Source organism: Nyctereutes procyonoides, unplaced genomic scaffold (genome assembly GCF_905146905.1).
Source record: "Nyctereutes procyonoides isolate TBG_1078 unplaced genomic scaffold, NYPRO_anot_genome, whole genome shotgun sequence".
In the NCBI taxonomy this organism is placed as follows: domain Eukaryota; kingdom Metazoa; phylum Chordata; class Mammalia; order Carnivora; family Canidae; genus Nyctereutes; species Nyctereutes procyonoides.
In genome coordinates, this window is record NW_026575037.1 from 6292549 (window position 1) to 6314883 (window position 22335).

The window sequence follows — 22335 nt, forward strand, 5'->3', positions numbered from 1 at the left end:
CATTTATTGAACAGTTCATTGTTCCATCATCAGTCTGCAGAGTCCACTCTTGTCATATGAATTTGCATCTCTATACCCAGATTGCTCTTTGACTTCCATTCCATATCCCAGCCCAGTAGCCCATGGCCTCAATTACTATAACTTTATGAGTCTTGATGTGTATCCAGGGCAGGTCCTGACTAATTGTTCTCAGGAGTGTATTGTCTGTCTCTTCTGCTTTGCTCTTGTATATAAATTTTAGAATCAGCTTCTCAAGTTCCACCTAATATTCTACTGAAATGATACTGACTCTATATAGATTAATTTAGGGAGAATTAACATTTTTACAAATCAAAAATTTTTTTCAGCTCACAGTGTTTCTTCATTTATTTATGTCTTCCTGGATGCCTTTTAATGGTTATATTTTCCCTGTATATCTTTTGTTACATGTATTTTTAGGTACCTCTCTCATAAATGACTTTTATATTTCTTGTGCATAGAATTACAGTTGACTTTTCTACTCATTTTTTCCAAGCATCCTTGCTCATCATTCTTATTAACTTGGTAGAGTTGAGTGGATTTTCTTTGTCAATATTATCATCTGTGAGTAATGGCAGTTTTGTTTCTTCCTTACTCCTTATACCTTTTGCTTCCTTTTTGTTATTAATTCTGTATTGAATGGAAGTATCAATGGTGGACATCCTTGTCGATATTCATCTTGAAATGTTTTTAGCATTTTATAGTTGAGTGTATATATTGCAGGGTTTTAATTTGGGGTATTTTTTTTTTTTTTTTTGTCTTTCCTGCCTTATTTTGATTTGGTTCTTGTGTAGGTTTTGTTTGCTTGCTTGGTGGATACTCTTCATTGAATTAGATAGTTCCCTTCTATTCCTAGTCTGTCACAAATATGCATTATATTTTAGCAAAAGCTTTCTGGGTAAAATGAGGTGAACATATTTTTTCTTTTTTAATCTATTAATATGGTGATTTATTTTAATAATTTTTCTGAAATTCAAAAAATAATTTTTTAAAGTTGAACTAATCTTGCTTTCTTGAAATAAACCCAACTTAATTGCATTAGTTGATTTCTTTTTTTTTTTTTAATTTTTTTAATTTTTATTTATTTATGATAGGCACACAGTGAGAGAGAGAGAGGCAGAGACACAGGCAGAGGGAGAAGCAGGCTCCATGCACCGGGAGCCTGACGTGGGATTCGATCCCGGGTCTCCAGGATCGCGCCCTGGGCCAAAGGCAGGTGCTAAACCGCTGCGCCACCCAGGGATCCCACATTAGTTGATTTCTAACATTAAACCAATCTCACACGCCTTGGATAAATCCACATTGATCATCATGTATCAGTTTTTTTGTTTTGTTTTTTTTTAAGATTTATTTGAGAGAGCAGGAGGGGTAGAGGGAAAGAGAAAGGATCTCAAGCAGACTCGATACAGGGCTCAATCTCACAACCATGAGATCACGACCTGAGCAGAAACCAAGGGTCAGGTATTCAACCGACTCTGCCTCCAGGCACCCCATCAGCTTTTTTATACACCAGTATTTTATTTAACATTTTTTCATTTATGGTCATGAATGAGATTAACCTAATTTTGTGATCATCTATAACAGCCCTTCTTTCATTACATGTATTTCAAGTATAACTTTATTTTTTTTAAGATTTTATTTATTTATTCATGAGAGACACACAGAGAGAGAGAGAGAGAGAGAAGCAGAGACACAGGCAGAGGAAGAAGCAGGCTCCACGCAGGGAGTCTGATGCGGAACTCGATCCCGGGACTCCAGGATTGTGCCCTGGGCCAAAGGCAGGCACTAAACTGCTGAGCCACCCAGGGATCCCTCAAGTATAACTTGAATAGAAAAGTAACAGACATACTAAGAATACCTTTTTTTGAGAAATACAAGACTATATTATTAAGAATTGGCTGGGGCACCAGAGAGACTCAGTCTGTTGAACATCCAGCTCCTGATCTCAGCTCAGGGCTTGATCTCTGGGTCATGAGTTCAAGCCCCACTTTGGGCTCCATGCTTAGCATGGAGCCTACTTAAAAAAAAAAAAAAAAAAAAAAAAAAAGAATTATTTGATAGCACTGCTAGTTTAGTAAATCAAGTTTCAGATAATACCCCCATTACATTGTATACCTTAAACTTATACTGTGTTATATATTAATTACATCTCAATAAAGATACATAGAAAATATAACACATCTATTAAAATGCAGGTGTGTTCCCTAATAAGGAAGGGGTGAGGAGCAGCATAGTAAAGGATGGAGAAAAACAACATAGATAATCATGGTTTTTGGGAATTGAGACTCAGACAGGTTTTGATACAGAGTTGAAGCTAGGAAGGATCTGGAGAGTAGGAGACTGTCTAAAGAGGGCATGCCTAAATGAAATTTAGTAGTAAGAAAAAGGCTATGAGCAGACTTAACCAACATGAACTCACAAATCTTCTCTCTCATGGGAGAAAATGAAAATATTCTTATCCTTAACTTTTGCTTAGGATGAACCATAAATTTCATGTTTCCATTAATGCTCTTTTTATCTTTCAGTTCAAATCAACATCAAATAAGAATGTATCTGTGGTAGGATGGATGGTGATGATGGCTGATGACCCAGAACACCCAGATCTCTTCTTGCTGACTGACTCTGAGAAAGGTGAACCATTAGAATATCTAGGGTTTAATGTACTGACTGCGCATAACATTCAGTTAGTCAAAACCTAATTTAACTGGAATATTTGACCAGGAAGTTGTTGATACAGTTTTCTCTCTTGGGAGATCATTCTGTCGCATAATGTATAGTAATGAGATCAATATTTTTAGGTATCAATATCTATTGTAAGTGTATTTTCTTTGCTGCATGGGCATAAGCTTGAAATTAAAAGCCCAACTAATCCTTTGGGAGCTAAGAATCAGCCAGGGAGGGAGGGAAGGAGGGGATTGGGGAATCTATATGCAGTACCCCTTCTTTTATTCCCTGAAATAAATTATTAAATACTCAATGTGTCAGAGATTTTTCTCTAATAAGTGATTTTTATTCCATCATTTTTAAGTAAATTAATTGGTTATTTAACTCCTACCACTTTCCAAATAAGTATAATAATTAATACTTTGATTACAATAGAGAGAGAGACTTATGAATGAAATTATTGACTGTTGACCAGAGGAGTTTTACAAGTGGATCAGAGAAGTCAGAGGGTGGGCCCTGTGGAATCAGATCCTACCTCCCGACCCTGTGTACATCTCTTAAGAGGAGATCGCAGGCACCATCTGAATAGATCCATACTTGACTGCTGCTCTTCTTTCATAGCAACTGCCAGCTGTTGATAAGCACCTCAAAGGAAGCCAGACAGGAAATTCTTTCATATCTGCCCAGAATCTTCCACTGCAGCAACTCACCACTAAAATTATATTTATTTATATATATAATATTTATTTATATTATAAATAATATTATATTTATTTATATTATATATATGTATATATATATATATACAATTAAATTTTGACCTCTGTTTAAGTCTATTTATTTTTTAACAGATACTCTGTTAGGATATGATAGCATTTTAAGTGAAAACTTAAGCAAATATGTTGGATATGGAAAAAAAATAGTAGCAAAATGTCTCATTTTGAGATGAAATGTATTGACTTACATAGAGTAAAGACTCCTTGCTCAGCATTCTGAATTCAAAGTCCCTGCCCCACCCCTCAGATCCCAAACATATTATTCATAAAATTGCATTTTAAGGAGATCATTTTCGTTGGGCTTAGTTAACAAATTCTTTATTTTCTTTCAGTTTCCCTAGTATAGCTTGATAGTACTATTTCTAAGTAGCCAAGGTTTTTGTGACATCTATACTAATGGTCTCTTGTTGGGGGAGAAGAAAGATAAATGACAGCTATGGCCAGCTTAATTGTAGATATGCCTTATTCAGATTGATCTAATGACCACATCTGAGTTCAAGTTAAACAGTATTATTTAACATTAAACATTTGGTAAAGAAACTGTTGCTTCTGAAAATGGAAAGGTTCTTTGAGTGTTCCAGTCCCAAAAGAAAGCTCTGTCATGCCTAAAGAAAAGTCAGGCTCTTAGGCCATTGAGTGCAGTTATGAAGAAGAGAGTAGAATTCCATACTAATTGGGAAATAAAATGAACTTAGGTCAATGAAAAAAGGGAATAAAACTCAACTTAGGGCAGCCTTCAGTATATGAATCCTTTCTTTTTTCAGTTTATTACCTTAGTACATACAACCATGTAAGATATATTTATTATGTGTCAGCCTTGAATTAGTCAACATAAATCCTAAATATGTACAACACAGATGAATTTCTAATTTTCTAAAAGAAAAAAGTAACTCTTCAGATTTTCCCAGAAAGCCCTCGGTAGACCCAGAAATCTGTAATGATTTTGGCAAATGTAATTAACAGCTAAAAGCATAGTTGATATTGGTGTTGGCTAATTAATTCTTAATCACACTGAACACCTAATGTTTAAGTGTTAAACATGTTAAAGTGCTTTGCTTGTAAAAACTTAATATTAACATGTTCTGTACTCTCAATCCCACATACAAATTTAGAGGAGCCAAACAATTTTTTTAAATATGTTTTAAAGAACCTTTAAGGAGACAAAAATACCTCTCTTCCAGTTTATAACCAGCACAACAAATGATTTTCTGAATAAATGATAGCATGTGAATGTAGCATAGAGAACTCTTCTTTTTATTTGTATTAGAAAATCAGGTGTTCGAGATAGAGCATTCTGAAACTGAGAATTCTAGTCATGTTTTATTTTGCTTTTTGATATCTGGCTAAATATTATATTTCTGAGTCCTTAAAATTTTATTATTTTCTTCTTGTTTTTAATAACTTTAGGAAACTCCTACAAGTTTCAAGCTGGCAATAGAATGAACGCGATGCTATGGTTTAAACATTTGAGTGCAGCCTGCCAAAGCAACAAACAACAGGTGAGCAGTTCCTCTCAGTCCTTCAAATTGGCTGTAACTTAGGACTGTATTTAAAAGAGTTCCAAGGGTAGTAAGCAGACTAATTTTATGAATGAAGAGGGAAAATGATACTGTTTTTATTCTTTTTCTTATTGACAACCATCAGCAAGACATGAAGTCCTCATTTTAGTGAGGAGATGGGTCAATAAAATAATGAACAAATAAATTTTCACATGAACACTATATAAAGAACTATATAAACTATATAAAGAAAACAAAATAGAATTATGTGATACAGAGTGATGAGAGTAGACACAACTCTAAATAAATACAAGTGAGCAGCAGAGATCTCCCCGAAGACACTGACATGAATGACAAGAAAGAACAGTCTTTTGAAGATGAAGAGGGCAAAGGCTGGTGGTGGGCTGGAAAGGTCAAAGTTCCTGAGGCTGGAAGAAGCTTACAGTGTCCCAAAGAGGCCAATGTAGCCCATGTCAGTAGAATATAGTGAGAGGCAAAGAAACAGAGAGGTAAAGGGGTAAAACTTAGATGGCACTTTAATAAAAATTATTCTGATTCACCTTTATTAATAACCTGATGCAGGTTCCTGCAGTTACAGTGAAACCCAAGACCATTTGGATTTCTTTGTTTTTATTTTACTGACACAAAGATGGTCTAATTCAAAGGCTCTCTGCTGCAAGGGAGAATGAAGCCATGGTGTTGTTTTCCCCAAACCCTGTGGCAGATCTAAAGTTGAACCACAAATTGGTTAGAACATATGTAAAATAAACATCACTCCAATTATGGAGATATGTGTAGACTTGTTGTAGACCAGTTTTTAGTTGAATGTATTTGAAGACCATTGATTTCAGGTACTGAAATTCAGAAGTGTACAGGTAAATGTTTTCCATACTCTAATTTTGAATAATACTCTATGTAAGTTTACATCGCGTATTAAAAGTATTTTGGGGGGCAGCCCAGGTGGCTCAGCGATTTAGTGCTGCCTTCAGTCCAGTGCATGATCCTGGAGACCTGGGATCGAGTCCCGCATCAGGCTTCCTGCATGGAGCCTGCTTCTCCCTCTGCCTGTGTGTGTCTTTGCCTCTTGTGTGTGTGTCTCTCTCATGAATTAATAAATAAAATCTTTTAAAAAAAATTAAAAAAGTATTTTTTACCCTGTGATGTCAGGACCAAAGTTATTAACCCCGTTTATATATATATATATATATATAAAGGAAGAAACTAAACTTCAGAAATATTAAATGACCTACACAGGGTCAAACAAATATCTTTATCCTTTAGGTCCATTCTTTTTAAATACTGTTAGATTAAGTTCTGTTCTCTTACAATTTTTATTTCAAATATATGCATGAAAGACTAATAGCGGTATTTGGTATCATTTTTAACACCCTCCATTAAGGACATAAAATGCCATAGAACAAAGACTACTTTCTTGCCATTGTCAAGTTAGTATCTGGGACGGAATGAAAGAAACAGACCTTCTTTTGCCTAGACTGAGCTTACGTGCAACTCAGCTTGCAGTCTTTAAATGTGCTTAAAGTATTAAGTATCGTTTTTTTAAAATCTCAGATTTCAAGATTGATCTAGGCAGTGTATGCATACCAACATATTCAATTTCTTTTGCTTTATTAGTGGACTTTCCAGATGAACAAGTCAGCCAAATGTGTATAAGTGAGTTTTATTTGTTTGTGTGCTTGGAAGAATCAGAGTAGTGGCAAATGTATAAATAAAAGCTGTAAAATCTGAAAATTTTTAGTAGAAGACGCTGATTGATCCAAGTACAACACCTTAAATCACATTTAAGGAACTTAGGAGGAAATAAACTTTATTTAAACATGGGTTTCGTATAACCAGATCTGAGAAATTATACTTTATAAACACTGGAGCATTTTTATTATATTTGATTTATGATTCAGTTGTGATTGTATTATTGAAGAATTTTTCATTCAGAAGGTGACACCTGTAAAGAAACTGCCCCTCCTCTTTTTATTGAGTATCCTAGGTTTTCAGAAAAAGATTACTAAAGTGATAGCTGTTAGGCTGTTGTTTTTTTTTTTAATTTGGTTAATTAACATGTATTATTGGTTTCAGAGGTAGAGGTCAATGATTCATTAGTCTTATATAAAACCCAGTGCTCATCCCATCACGTGCCCCCCTTAATGCCCATCCCCCAGTTACGCCATCCTCCACCTCCCCTTCAGTGACCCTCAGTTTATTTCCTGTGATTAAGTAAGCTGTTTCAAAGGATAGAGAAATGACCACTGAAGTGGGACTATCTCTCCCAGTACAACTTTAGGAAACAGATAGTAATGGTTAAGAGTGTGTTGTTTTTTTTTAAGGTGGTGAAACTCTTCTTTAGTTTTTGACTAGAAGACTCATCAGCTGATTTTTTTTTTAACAAAATATATTCACATTTCTTTTTTTTTTTTAAGATTTTATTTATTTATTCATTAGAGACACACAGATAGAGAGAGGCAGAGACAGGCAGAGGGAGAAGCAGGCTTCATGCCGGGAGCCCGACGCGGGACTCGATCCCGGGACTCCAGGATCGTGCCCTGGGCCAAAGGCAGGCGCGCCAAACCGCTGAGCCACCCAGGGATCCCTATATTCACATTTCAAAGAATTATTGTGGAATTTCTCCTCACTACAATGTGAACTCCATCCATGTCTTGTTGATATCTATACAGAATCAAATTAAATTCAATCCAGTCTATAAGCCTCAAACTTATATAACGTGTTGATTTTTCAGAGTCATCAAGTGTTATTAGTGTTATTTATCTAACAATGAGTTTTGTTCTTTCATGCTTACTTTCATGATGATGTCACAGAGAAATGCTTAGTAATGTTCATTATAACATTATCTGTGCTGGTTGTAAAAATGTGCGTACTGGAATTCCTGGTAACACATATACTGAGGAAATGGATGACAATAAGTCTGTTTGTCAGCGTGTCACCCTAACTAGAGCTACACTTCTCTTCTCATTCATTTGTTCACTCAGCAAACATCTGCCGAGGGCCTTGCATTAGACAAGAAAGATACCATCTCCACCCTTTCTCTTGTTCCAATTTCAGTTTTTTGGAAAGGGAGTATTAACTCAATGATTTTCTCAAAAATGTTCTAGCATATTTTATTCATTATTCATAAATGATTGCAGTACCTTCTGTCAGATTCCTTTTTTAAAAGGCTATTTGGGCTTACTTAAGTTGACGAGGAAAGATAAGAAATAGTACTTTGAAAAACAACTTTTAAATACTGTTAGTTTTCTAATGCTTATATTTTTAAGGTTCCTACAAACTTGATGACTTTTGAGTAGAAGCCTAAGAAAGAAGCAAGGTGAACTGTTGCCCCTGAATGAGAGCAAGGAGCTGATGAAAGCGCCAGCTATAAACCAGTTCTGTGCCAGGAGGAGCCCAGAGGCTCCGGCTCAGCCTTTGGAGTTCTGAACCAAAAAAGCACTAATTTCAGGGAATGAAGTGAGATATTCCCAGAGAACAAATTGGAGTTACAAAACAAACTGCCATGGACCATGCTTCTTTTCTCTGAACTGACCTGCGGAAACCACTGCCTTAAAAGAATGAAAGGAAAACCAACATGAAACACCAAATAGTGTGTGTGAATCTTCTGGCGGTGCTGTGCTTGGAATAGATCGTAGCTAATTTGCATTTCTTTTAACTTTGTACTAATTTTGGAGGGGGGAATTGCCTTTTTTAGATACACTTTAAAAAGGAAAAACCTATTTCTTCTGGGTTTGTGAGGGGCTGGTTTTGAATGGAGGGGTTAAGATAGTCTGCCTGAGGAGGATGCTCCCAGCAGCCTACCCGAGGTATTTCAAGTAACCTGCTGCCTCACTGGCTCTCGCACAGAAGGAGGTTAGGAATTAGACATGTTCATAATGTGAGTTGTTGGGGTGCGTTTGGGATTGGGGGCGGGAGTTGTTTTGAATGAGGGGAGATTTTTTTTTTTAAACACTAAACTTCTGAAACTTAGTACTGTATGGGGAACCTCATTTCCTGCAGGAGGCATAAAGGCTGAGTGTTCCTATTCCAAATGCTCTTTTCAAGTGGGCTCCAGAAAACATGGTTGTTTTTAGCTGGGTTTAATATTTAGCCTTCTATATGAACTTCTTATTGGACCACAGATCTGCTTAGTAAAGAACCATAATCCCAACCTAAACTATTCTGAGATTTTACAATATTTTTTTCAAGTTAATTGAATTCTCCCTTCTACCAGTCACTGATGATTTTTGTCGTCGAGGATTTACTGATATTTCATCAGAACATTTTCTTTTATAGCATTTAATGTACACAATACCAGTTTTTTTATTATTATTATTTGTTTTCATTATTTTTGTTAAATACAAGATTCAGGATCACATTTGTTTAAAAGAGCTTCTGCATATGTATGTGTGTATGTATTTTATCACAAGGCACACAAAATAATTTTAAAAGGGAAAAAGGTGAAAGATTGAGATTCTGGGAATCTCAAGTATCAAAACTTCCCTTCTTCTATAACTTCCCTTTATTACAAAACACTTTTCTGAAAACTTACTATAGGTCCCGGCCATGAAACCATATTTTGTCAGTAGTTGACCAAGCTGTTTTGTGAGAGCTCTTTCATGCAACAGTGCATTTAATTTCCAGAGTAAATGTTGAATTCCAAAAAGAAAAAAGAAAAGTTTAAAGGTGAGCTGCCTTAGAGTTTTAACAAAAAAATGGCACGTGAACAAAGGCTATGTGTTAGATGTTATAAACTCATGGGGCATCCTGTATTTTAGCAATGGCCCAGAATAAGAAATGCTTTTTGACTGATCTCTTCCAATAAACTTGTAATACTTTGGGCCTCATGTAAAATTTCTCACATTTGCATTCTTAGAGAATTTCAGACTTTTTTTTATCATGAATATTTCACTCTTGAAGCCATAAAACTTAAACATTAAATAGAAAATATTGCCCACAGAATAATTAGCTAAAAGTCTATCCAAAGGAATGTAGAAGAGCTTTTGGAAAGGATGTTAGGAGTTCAAATATTTTTCTCATATAGCAGAGTTAAAAATCCCATTATTTCTGGTTTTGTGGAAAGCGATATGGACTGGAGAGGGCAAAATGTTGCCTGTGCTAAGTGAGTTTTCAATTAATGATTTTCCAAGCTTAACCCATTTTGGGTACAGAGAAAGACACCACCTGCATAGCCAGCAGTATTACTATATAGACCTTGCACATCTTTCGTTTTACATTGTTTTTTTTTTAATTCTTAATTTGTGTATTTCTCTTCAGAAATAAGTGTTTTTAACAGTGTAAGTGCTTTTTAAAAAATACTGTGGATGAGAACCCTGTGGATTTTTTATTATTGTTTTGTTTGTCATAAATAAGCTAAAGTAGATAAATTTGTAGGTTAACCACATTTGGGGAGATTTGCAACTGGAAGTCAGAGCCTGACATACAGTTTTGCCAAAGAGAGCTAACCTGGAAGATGTGTTTGATATTTCAGCTCTAAACATTAAGGGATACTTGCTCAAGTAAAGAATAATGTTCAAATTTGGTGAATAGCCCTTATATAGATTTGTGGCCTCTGACTGAGCAAAACCTTTAACATAACTGTGGTAGAAGTAGCCATTGTTCTTCTACCTTCAAATCTGTCTATTCAAAAGATTAGACATAGCTTTTGAAGACTATTTTAGCATTTGAAGCAAATGGAAACCCGTGAGAGAAGTAAATTAAAATAGCATAGGTGAATTTTTTATCTATAATTCACCAAATGATATAATAATTCAAGCAAAGAAAATAGGTCACCAAAATATATTAAATATTTAGGTAGTTTATTAGTAGGAAGATGAAAGTTTTTTCCTCTTATTAAGCTTATGCTTAATAAATTAGTAAATTAGTGACTCAAAAGCTGTGAAATTTCTATCACTATTAAGCTCATTTGTTTCTCTCCTAGCCAAGAACAACTCATTAGAAATTCCATTATCATTTACATTTAAGCTAGTTTATGATAAGCATAAATATTGGCATATTATATGGCCTGGTGTCGTAGTATATAATACTAGCCAAAATACAGTCTGAGGCACATCTCATTTATTTCACTGTTTGAACATGGAAGCTTATTTTTCATACAGAAGTAACATTACTTTTTAAAATACGACTATAAAAAGAACTGCATAATAATGACCTTCAGACACTAGTTTTGGTTTCATGCCCCCTCTGTGTTTGTACTTTGCTTTATATTTTCAGAAGTATTATTTTTACTGTAATCTCCAGACTATAAGAATTGAAAGAGGACTGATCAAACACACCTTCCTATAGCATTTTCTTCACTATGTAAATATATGATTTGTATAAACATTACAAAAAGGGATCCAAACAATTTGAGTATATTTTTTTTCTCCCTGGGTATGTGCTTCAGTGACCATTTGTTTTTCTTTGTAAAAATGCCATATGACTGTCCCACTACTTTTTGTGTAGACTCTCTTGGTATTGGGTCTTTCCATGGGTCAAGAGTTAGGATAGTCATAGCTCCCAAGTTTTTATAAGTGACTTTATTCCTCTTCTAGATGACTTCTAGAAGAGCCCAAGGAGCACTACTGTTCTAGAAGGGAAAATGTTTGCCATCTGTGGTGTATACACTCCATGGATTAGTTAAACCTGGGCGCCCTGGGATTACCAAGATTTACCTGGCCACATAACTTGAGCAGAGGTCTTTTGAGCTTAAACCTGCAAGCTATACCCCTTTCCTACCGAAAACAAAACTCTAAGGCATTGATCAGAAATCTATAATAAAAGTAGACTTCATCCATTAACTTCTTAAAGAATATTTCCACTATTGATTTCCTTATTTTCTGAGGCACATTCCTTTCCTCCAGTTTTTAAACCACCATATTACCTTCTTCTGCCAACAAGGGGTAGCAGTGTTGCTTCACAGAGGATAATTTTTAATAAAAGAAACCCTCTGCTTCAAAGGCTTTTGAAATCATTGGATCCCTTTTTTAAAGTGAAGATGAGCTCACCTGGGCCCCAGTGGAACTGTATGTAGTGCTGCTGTTGCATGAGCAGATGATACAGAGCGAGTGGTGAGGTTTACCTGGCCTTTTCAGTGACCTTCTAGGGCTTGCTCTCATTTTCTCTCCTTTTGTACTACTTTTTTCAAACATAGTAAATTTATGATTTTACAGCCAGAGTTGTATTCTGTTTTTTCTAAGCTTTGAGATACAAACATTTAATCACATTGATGAGCATTATTTTCCACGTGAAGTCAACCTTTTCAAAATGATCTAAGTCCTTTTTGGTCTTGTTCCCCTAAAAATGGCTTGTAACTAAAGTGACATTTTTTTTTTTCCCATTTAGAGGATTCTGATGAAAGATCTGTGCATTGCAAACTTAGAGTCATTGAAAGCAATTTCAGTTACACCGGTATCTCAAGTTGGAGTGTGGGGAAAATTTGGTCAGTGCCTTAACAATTTGAAGACCAATTTTAGGGCATCGAGTATGACAATAATCATTTGCCCTCTTACTCCTCTTATTTCAGGAGTGTGTGCTATCCCTCTCTCCACCAGCTTACTCTTTGTCCCAGCAAGTGTAAGAGAGTCTGTACAGATGCCTCCAGGTAATTGTTGCAGCCCTCCATGGTCTTGAGTCTTTTTAGACAAGCTCCCTCTCTGCTCTTCTCCTGCCAGGATAGGAGATTAAAAATATGCCCACCCAAGTCAACCTTTAGATGAGTACTTTTAAGAACAACTTTGAAGAGCATCCATCCAGCTGAGTTTGTTTTTATTTTGTGTTGTTGATGTTGTTTAGAGCATTGATTTAATTATAAGGCTTTTCAGAAAATCCCTAAAAGAATACATTGCAGCCAGAAGGATTATTTGTTGGGGTTTTATTAAAGCTACTGCAATCTTGTAATGAGATTTGAGCAAAAATGAGATTTAGATTGGTTCATTCTCCTATTTAAATAAGACTCAGAACAAACAGGCAGTCACTTAACCTACCAGATATTGTTTCCTTGGAAATACTGTGTCAGGAAGGTGAAAACAATTTCAATATTTAAATTCAAAGGGAAACTAATAGACTAAACTAGCTCCAAGCAAAACTTGGAGACATTTTGCTTCTCTGAGACTCTTGCAAGATCTGGAGCTACTGTTGTTCAACTGAGTTAAGATGCTATTTTCACATATTTTAAGGACTAGTACATTCCAGAATAGGGAAGCAGACGTAGTTGTTAAAGCCAAAAGAAGGGTTGACTGATCTTTGAGGGTTATTAGCAGAATTCAAATTTTGATTCTAGTCATTTGGCCTGCAAAGTGGTGACGAGATTAAAGGAATGGAATGCATAATTAGAATGCTTTGGGACTCAACTTTTTTTAACAGATGAGCAGAAAATTTCATAAATATTACATGTGCTTTAGACCCCAGGTAACCAATGCTGTTTCCCCTAAAGATATCACCTGTTAGGACTATTCACAAATATAGTCCAATAATTACTGACTTATCAGGTGTGACACAGTAGCTAATTATAAGTCATCAGACTTTCAAGAGTTTCTACATTTTAATTGTTGACAAATTTATTGTTTTACAGCCCATGGAAGTGTGTATGTGTGGGGAGGGAGTGGGGAGCTTGTTCATAATGTAATCTACAGGAGATAAACATACAGGAGATAAACATCTGTGGGGGTAGATATCCAATGATGATAATATACAGGAAAACACAAGCCATTTTTATTCTTCTTTATCCCAGTTAACTTGAGGTACTCCAATGATGAAGCTCTCGATTGCACTATGACCTCCCTGAGTGATGTGCAGCTTGGTTCCTCTCTCACTTTCTGTTTCTGTTTAATATGCAAATGTGAGTGTGAGATCTTCAGTGTGTTTGCATAAGCTAACTTAAAATGAATTTAAGTACAGTTTTCTGAAACATTTCTATTGAAATAAATTACTTAAAAATACAGATTGTGTGGGGATAATTTGTTGCCATATTTACATTTTTATCATTAACATTTAAAATGCATTTTATCATTAAGTTTTAAATAAGTGCTCTAACTTGATCTTTTTCCCTTTTCTAAACTAGTTGACAAGGTTTTTGTTGTCACAGGAAGCTTCTCTCTGGGTCCTGGAATGGCTGTTGGCTCTGGCACGCTGACAGGGTCTGGAGGGAGGAATAAGGGTCATAGGTCTACTTTTTCCAGCTTTATCCTCACCTCCCAAGTATATGATATACGAGCAGTCGCCAAGAAGGCCTTCTTTGCTAATATGTCCTGTATTTCGTAGATTCCAAGGCATGACGTTATCCTGTATGAAGTACAGAAATAGCTGTACTGTAGTCAGCCTCTAAGTCATTGGCTGAGGTGTTGGTTATGCCCCATCTAAGAATTCCACATGAGCTTCCCTCCAAAAATGAGTTTTCAACAATTTCCTCTCTGACAGCCTCTGAAAATGTTCACTGTCCCTGTATCAGAACGAAAAGAGCATCAAATCTCCGAGGGCATCAACCATCTTTACTTCACAACGTGCTACCTTTGTCTAACAGGAGTTTTCCATATGCACATGCTCAGATTCTGGGTTCCCCTCTCTGTTTCATTAGCTGTTTGTCCTTGAGCCAGTACCAGCATACTTGTACTTCAGAGCTACTGTGTTTTTTTACAAACTGAAGATTTGTGGCAACCCTGCTTTGCACAAGTCCCCGGGCGCCATTTTTCCAACAGCATTTGCTTTGTCACATTTTGGTAATTCATTATTTCAGATTTTTGCATTATTAATATGTTTGTTCTAGTGATATGTGATCAGTGATCTTTGCTATTATTGTAATCGTTAGAGGTCACCACAAATCACTCCCATACATAAAGCAACAAACGTGTGTATTCTGACTGCTACAACAACAACTGTGATTCCTCCATCTCTCCCTCTCTTTGGGCCTCCCTGCTCCGTGAGACACAATGATACTGGAATTAAGCCAGTTTACCCTACAGTGGCCTCTCTGTGTTCAAGGGAAGAGATGAGTTGTAGGTCTCTCACTTTAAATTAAAAGCCAGAAATGAGTTTAGTCAAAAAAAAACAAGATAGGCTAAATGGCAGGCCTCTTGCACCAAACAATTGGCCAGGCTGTGAATGCAAAAGGAAAGTTCTTGAAGGAAATTACAGATGATACTTCAGTGAACACACAAATGATAAAAAATCAAAACAGCCTTAATTGCTGATCTGGAGAAAGTTCTAATAGTGTGGACAAAAGATACAACAATCACAACATTCCCTTAAACCAAGGCCTAGTCCAGAGCAAGGCCCTAATTCTCCTCAATTCTGTGAAGACCGAGAGGTGGGGAAGCTGCAGAAGAATAGTTGGAAGCTGGCAGACATTCATTTATGAGGTTTAAGGAAAGAAGCCAACTCCATAACTCAAAAGTGCAAGGTGAGGTAGCAAGCCTTCCAGAAGACTGAGCTAAGATAAAATGTAGATGAAACAGCCTTATATTGGAAGAGGATGTCATCTAAGACTTCAGTAGCTGGAGAAGTCACTGCCTAACTTTAAAGGAAGGCTGGCTCTCTGGTTAGGGCCTCATATATAAGGGTGATATTAAATTGAAGCCAGTGCTCATTTTCCCATTCTGAAAATCCTAATGCTCTAGATGTGGGCCAAACCTTGATGACAACACTTTTTTACAACATGGTTTACTGAATATTTTAAGCCCACTGTTGAGACCTTCTCAGGAAAAATAAATAAATAAATTACTGCTCACTGACAATTCAAGAGCTCTGGTGGAGATTTATGTTGCTTTAGTGCCTGCTAATACCACACTCATTCTATAGTCAAGGAGTCATGGATCAAGGCGTGATTTTGCCTTTTAAGTCTTATTTTTTAAGAAATACATTTCGTGTGGGATCCCTGGGTGGCGCAGCGGTTTGGTGCCTGCCTTTGGCCCAGGGCGCGATCCTGGAGACCCGGGATCGAGTCCCACGTCAGGCTCCCGGTGCATGGAGCCTGCTTCTCCCTCTGCCTGTGTCTCTGCCTGCCTCTCTCTCTCTCTCTCTCTCTCTCTCTCTCTCTCTCTCTCTATCATAAATAAAAATTTAAAAAATAAAAAAAAATACATTTTGTGGGGCACCTGGCTGGTTCAGTTAGTGGAGTGTGCAACTTGATCTTGGGGTTGTGTGTCGAGCATCACGTTGGGTATAGAATTACTTAAAAATAAAATCTTTAAAAAATATATAATTCATAAGGCTACAGCAGCCACAGATAGTGATTCTTCAAATGGATCTGGGCAAAGTAAATTGCAAACCTTGTGGAAAGGATTCACCATTCTAGATGCCATTAAGAATAGTCACGATTCATGGGAAGAATTCCAAATAACACAAGAAGGTTGATTCTCACAGATGACTTTGAGAGGTTCAGGACTGAAGTGGAGGAAGTAACTGCTGAACTAACGGAAATTGCAAAAAAACTAAAGTCAGTTTTCTTGAGACGGAATCTACTGGTGAAGATGCCATGAAGGTTATTGAAATAACTACAAAGGGTTTAGAATTTTACATAAATTTAGAGTTGACAAAGCAATGGCAAGTTTTGAGAGGATTGACAATTTTGCAAGTAGTTCTATGGATAAAATGTTATCAAAGAGCATTGCATGCTACAGAGAAATTGTTGTGAAAGAGTCCATTGATGCGGCAGACTTCTTTGTTGTCCTACTTTAAGAAATTGCCAGAGTTGACCCAGCCTTCAGCAACCCCCACCCTGATCAGTCAACAGCCATCAACATCCAGGCAAAACCATCCACCAGAAAAAGAAAACAAAAAACAAAACCCTGATTCAGATGGTGGTTAGCATTTTTTAGCAATGAAGTATTTTTTATTTATTTATTTTTTTAAGGATTTTGTTTATTTGAGAGAGCATGAGAGCGGGGAGGGTCAGAGGGAGAAGCAGACTCCCTGCTGAGCAGGGAGCCAGATGCAGTACTGGATCTCAGGACTCCAGGATCATGACTTGAGCTGAAGGCAGACACTTAACTGACTGAGCCACCCAGGCGCCCTGAAGTATTTTTTAATTAAGGTATGTATATTGGTTTTTTTAGACATAATGCTGTTGTACACTTAATATACTACAGTATCATGTAAACATTTTTTTAAGATTTTATTTATTCATGAGAGAGGCAGAGATACAGGCAGAGGGAGAAGCAGGCTCCCTATGAGGAGCCCTATGCAGTACTCGATCCCAGGATCCATGATCACAACCTAAGCCAAAGGCAGACACTCAACCACTGAGTCAACCAGGCAGCCTAAACATAATTTTTATATGCACTGGGAAACCACAAATGTCACTTGACTCACTTTATTGCATGGTCTGGAACCAAACCTTCAGTGTCTCCAACATGTGCCTATACCATATTCTCCAAATTTGCCTTAGCTATCTTGACTTGTCTTCTCTATGAATCCTAGGATCATTGTGTCAAGATCAGTAAAAACATCGTTGGTATTTTTATTGGAATTTTTGAATTCATAAAATTAATTTGAGAATTCAGTTTTTAAACATTCTCATCTATAAGCTTGAAATAGTTCTACATTTTTTAAGACTTCTATCCATTACCTTATTGAACTAACTCCTTTATCTTGTTGTAGTGGTTTGTCCCGTATGCTTCTGTTGTCATATTAACTATAAATAGGTGACAGATTGGGAGAAAATATTTGGAGCTTATAAAACAAAGGAACATGCAAGGAATTTTTGCAAGTCAGTAAGAAAATTTATTAGTAGAAAAATGTGCTAAAGGATATGAACAGTTTATAGAAGGGAAGCCTATGTGGCTAACCTATGAAAAGATACTCAACCTCACTGGTAGACAAATGCAAAGTAAATCACCCGGGCAGTGTCACATTATATCTGTCAAACTGGTGAAAAATAGGCAGATAATACCAGTTAACAGTGAGACCAGGAAAAATCAGAGTTGTCAGGCATGCAGGTAAGGGTATAAGCTGGTCAGCCATGCCAGAGATTTTTTGGACAGTATTAGGGAAATTGTATTTGTATATAGAGCAATGCAACACTGAATCACTTTACTGACTGCATGACCTTGAACAAGTAACCCAGCCTTTCTCAAGTTCCTCGCATGTAAAATGTACACAATAGCAGAACCACTTAAAGAGTTGTGAGGCTCAGCCTCACTAGTACATCTCAGGCTCCTAGAGCAGAGCTACCGAGCCCATAGGAATCACAGTCAATGTTAGAGTTGGTGTCCCTGTTACACAGTCTAACCTGCCAGCTCTGTTCTTTGAGGTAGGTGCAGCAAGTGGAAGTAGGGATGAAGGAGAAGTTTTAAATAGAATAAGAGGAGTATTTGCTTAGTTAAATATCTTCCTGTAAACCTGAAACCAAATAAATAAGCCAAGTATATTCATCATAGGCAAACTGGCAAGTAGAGAAAAACAAGAAAAGGCACCCATAAAAGAACCCCCATTTTGTTGGTTATCAAGACCAGTATTTTATTCCCCTCCAGTGCTTATTTAAAACAGTGACAACATTTAATTTAATTTAAAACCATGACCTCAGGGATCCCTGGGTGGCGCAGCGGTTTGGCGCCTGCCTTTGGCCCAGGGCGCGATCCTGGAAACCCGGGATCGAATCCCACGTCAGGCTCCCGGTGCATGGAGCCTGCCTCTCCCTCTGCCTATGTCTCTGCCTCTCTCTCTCTCTCTGTGACTATCATAAATAAATAAAAAATAAAAAAAAAAAAACCATGACCTCTGAATACCACCCCAGATTGGTTAAATCAGAATCTGATGCAGGTCCCTGGTACACACTAAAACTTGAATTTGATGTGGGCCCATTTGCCCACCACCCACGCACAGCAAGAAGTAATAACGTGTGAATCTGCTCTGTTATTGCCTGATTATCAAAGTCAGGGGGTTTGTCCAGTTTCGGTTCAGAAACTTAGCATTTATATATTGAGCTGTTGTAGAAGAAAGACAAGCAAGCTGCTGGGCTTTTTGCCAGAAGCTCTTCTGAGATTTTAATGTAAAAACAAGACCCTGTGCCATTCATTGTGGAAGAAAAACCTGGAGATCACTGTGAATCCATGGATGAACCTCTGCCAACCATTAAGTTCTGGAGCAGCCATGTTTCATGCCATCACACCACCTCAGTTCTACTCTAACAAATCTTAACCACACAAATATGGGGTTAGAATTTCTATTTCAAAATAGGTAAGCTACCATACATTGAATGTGGTCATATCTCACTGGATTTGGGGGATAGACAACCTAAGAAAAGTCCAGAGTGTGGCCTAGAGCAATTTGAATGGAGACCTTTGATTCTAGCCTAACTTGTTATGATATAACTAATGAAGTGTTAGATCTCTTTTTAAATCAAGGTAATTTACTGCACTTGAGTAACAGAAATTGTAGTGATTCCTTAGTTTTACTAAATTAAAACTGCCCTCTTAATGGAATCCTCATTTCTGGTTTCACGTTTTTCCTTTAAGAAAAGGCTTATATTCTATTTTCATATTGGTTAAAATAGTCCATGAATGATGCCCTTTGTTCTTCGAGCTGACTGGGGACGGGAGGGCTACACTAAAGGGACTTTCACAAGGACCCTTCCTGCTCCTGCTGGGGACTTGAGGCTCTCTGTCACAGTTTCAGCTCATTTTATCTGCTCCTCTCTCTGAACTCACGGGAATGGGAAAAGGACAGTTAAGGGAACATATCAAATGTTTAGTGTTTCATAACAGTGAGCTGTGTTTTGAAGCAGTAAAGGGGACTTTTCAAATAACACTAACCCACAGTATTTACAAACCATTGATATATACTTGTGGCCAAAGGAGGTAATGAGCCTTCCACCCTCATTTAAATCCTAGGAGTGGATGGGGAGCCTGAGTGGCTCAGTTAAGCGTCCAACTCTTGGTTTCATCTGAAGTCATGATCTTAAGAGATCAATCCCCACTTTGGGCTCCACGCTGGGTGTGGAGCCTGCTTGGGATTCTCTCTCCCTTCCCCTCTGCCCCTCCCCACCCTCTCCTCCTGCAAGTGCACACTTTCTCTCTCTCAGTAAATAAATAAATCCTGGGAGTGGAATATCTCCAACAGTATCTAACCCAAATCATCTCTCTTCCCTTCTATTTTTACAGTTTAATCTGTCATGTTAGGTTTTTTCTTTTTTTTTTATTATTTTATTTCAGTGTATGTATCTCAATTTTAGATTTCTATGTGATCATTTATAGTGTAATTGTCTCCTTTCATATTTATTTAGATCATTGGTTCTCAACCTCAGCTACAATTTAGAACTATCCAGGAAACTTTTAAAAATTCCAAAGCCCAGGCTACACATCAGACCAATTAGTATATAAGAATTGGGGGGTGGGGGGTGGCTAGGATAGGACCCAAGCATTAATAATTTTTTAAAGCTCCCCAGAAAAAAAAAATAAAAATAAAAAAATAAAGCTCCCCAGATGGGTAGCCAGGCTTGAAAACCAATATTTAGGTTGTTGGTCTCTAAACATTCCAGAGACTTTAGAACAGTAGCTTTCAAACTTTAGAGGGCACCAGACAGGAGGACTTGTTAAGACAGATTTCTGAGTCCTGCCCCCCAAGTTTCTGCACCAGCAGGTATAGGGTAAGGCCTAATAATGCACATATCTAAGGCCCCACCCAGGCGGTGCTGATGCTGTGGCATACAGTACACACTTCAGCAATCATTGGAACTTAGAAATCGGGTTAGAAGAGAGCTTTGGAGTGTCCATCCTAAACTGTGAGGGATCAGCTCAATCTGTGAGCATTATGGGGCACCATCCGGAGCGTGACCAGCGCATGTGATTGGAAGGAGCCAAGGGAAATGTTGCCCCCGCTCTATGGACGCTTGGGATTTTGCCCAGGAGCCAGAGCTCATGACTGGGCAGCAGCCAGGTCCCCAGCCGCTCTAGAGCCATGAGGTGAAGCTGGGAAAACCTTCACCCTCACTTGATCTCGGAAGGTCAGGTCCTCCTGCTGCTCAGGGCTGATTTCTGTAAAAGTGGATCCGTGACTGTTTCAGCTGCTCGCAACAGTGTGTTTATGCTCAAATGAATTATTTCAGGACATCCATGATCCCCATTCCCCCTCTGACAACAACAAATAGTCTGAAGCAACAGGGGAAAAGAATTGTTTTGTATTTGAGTGCCTGCTGCAAGGCCAGTCACTCCAGGCCACTGCAGTCCCCATAGCTTCCTGCAATGACTTGACGGATTTTCTCCCATTTTCTTTACCGACCTAGGTGTTGTAATGTGATCCCTGGAACCAGGCTCCCACTTTATGACCAAGAGGGAACCTGGCCAGAAAGCAAAGCTGTCCTCAAAGGAAAGGGAAGATGGAAAGAACCTCGGTCCTTAATGATTTCCTTGTGCTGCAGAATTCATCCAAGCCTACAAGAGCCTCACTTTTAGACTCATGTATAATTTTTTTAAGTGAAAAGAAGGAGGTGAAAGAAAAAAGGAAATAAAGGAGAAAAAGGAGACAAGAGAAAGAAGGGAAAGGAAAAGAAGAAATGAAGTAAAAACAGAAAAGGGGGGCTACCTCTAGGATTTTTGTGTGCTAAAGAATGATGTAGCCAGAAAAACTACTGGAGAACAATCTCTCCAGATTTCTGCTTGTGTTCGCTTAATTTTTAGAAGTGCAACTAAGTGGTTAAAAACGATCTCAAAACAAGGGAGAGAGCCACCTATTCCTTGTGTGATTTTTTTTTTTACTCAAGTAGGAAATACAGCCTCCGCAGGCCGCAAGGACATAACCCCTAAACTGGGGATGGGCCCGGAGCCCCGGCCTGGCCGCACCTTCCATGGCCACAGGGCCCAGTCAGCGGCCACTCTGCTCCAAAGGGAACGTCCTGTTCCTTTCCTCGGTAAAGCAGCCGCGAGCCCTTGCTGGTTCTGGAGTCCACGGGGAGGCTGACACAAGGCCCACCACCTCCTCCCCCCCTACAGCCCCCCCATTCCCTATGGGCCTCCTTCTCTCTCCACCAACAGCACCCACTTTTCCAAAGATGCTGAATTCTCACAAACTGTTAAAGCCAGATTGTTTCCCTCACTGCTTTTGTTTTGATGTATCTTAAAATAATTAGGCTTTTACTGTCAAATATTTCCATTCCCCCTACTGGCTAACGAGGCATCTCACACACACCAGGGCAAGGCATGCTACTATGGTAGCCAGTAAACAGTTGCTAAACAAAGCCAAAAGGCTTGCTTACATCAAGCTCTCCCTCCTACTTTTCTTCCATCTGCCCTGAGCTGTGTGATTGCTGTCAAAAATGTAACCTGCTGCACCTCTATGCAGAGCTTTAAGAAAAGCAGCTTCTGGAACTTTTACCAATGACTTTCTTACAACATCTTAATGTTGGTTAGACATCTGTTCATTGGTTAGCAAGTCAGTGAAGGAAGGAGTCT

The 22335-nt window shown here is 37.9% G+C and overlaps 1 protein-coding gene across 2 annotated transcripts in view; it reads left to right on the forward strand.

Moving 5' to 3' along the window:
- RALGPS2 (Ral GEF with PH domain and SH3 binding motif 2) overlaps nucleotides 1-13895 on the forward strand; it is a 162476-nt gene extending 148581 nt beyond the window's left edge. For both annotated transcript variants that reach the window (XM_055319057.1, XM_055319058.1), the window contains 3 exons: nucleotides 2544-2649; nucleotides 4866-4957; nucleotides 8242-13895. In XM_055319057.1, the coding sequence (XP_055175032.1) occupies nucleotides 2544-2649; nucleotides 4866-4957; nucleotides 8242-8271 (228 nt within the window). In that variant the 3' untranslated portion in view covers nucleotides 8272-13895. The remainder of the gene's footprint in view (nucleotides 1-2543; nucleotides 2650-4865; nucleotides 4958-8241) is intronic.
- The last annotated feature ends 8440 nt before the right edge of the window (nucleotides 13896-22335 follow it).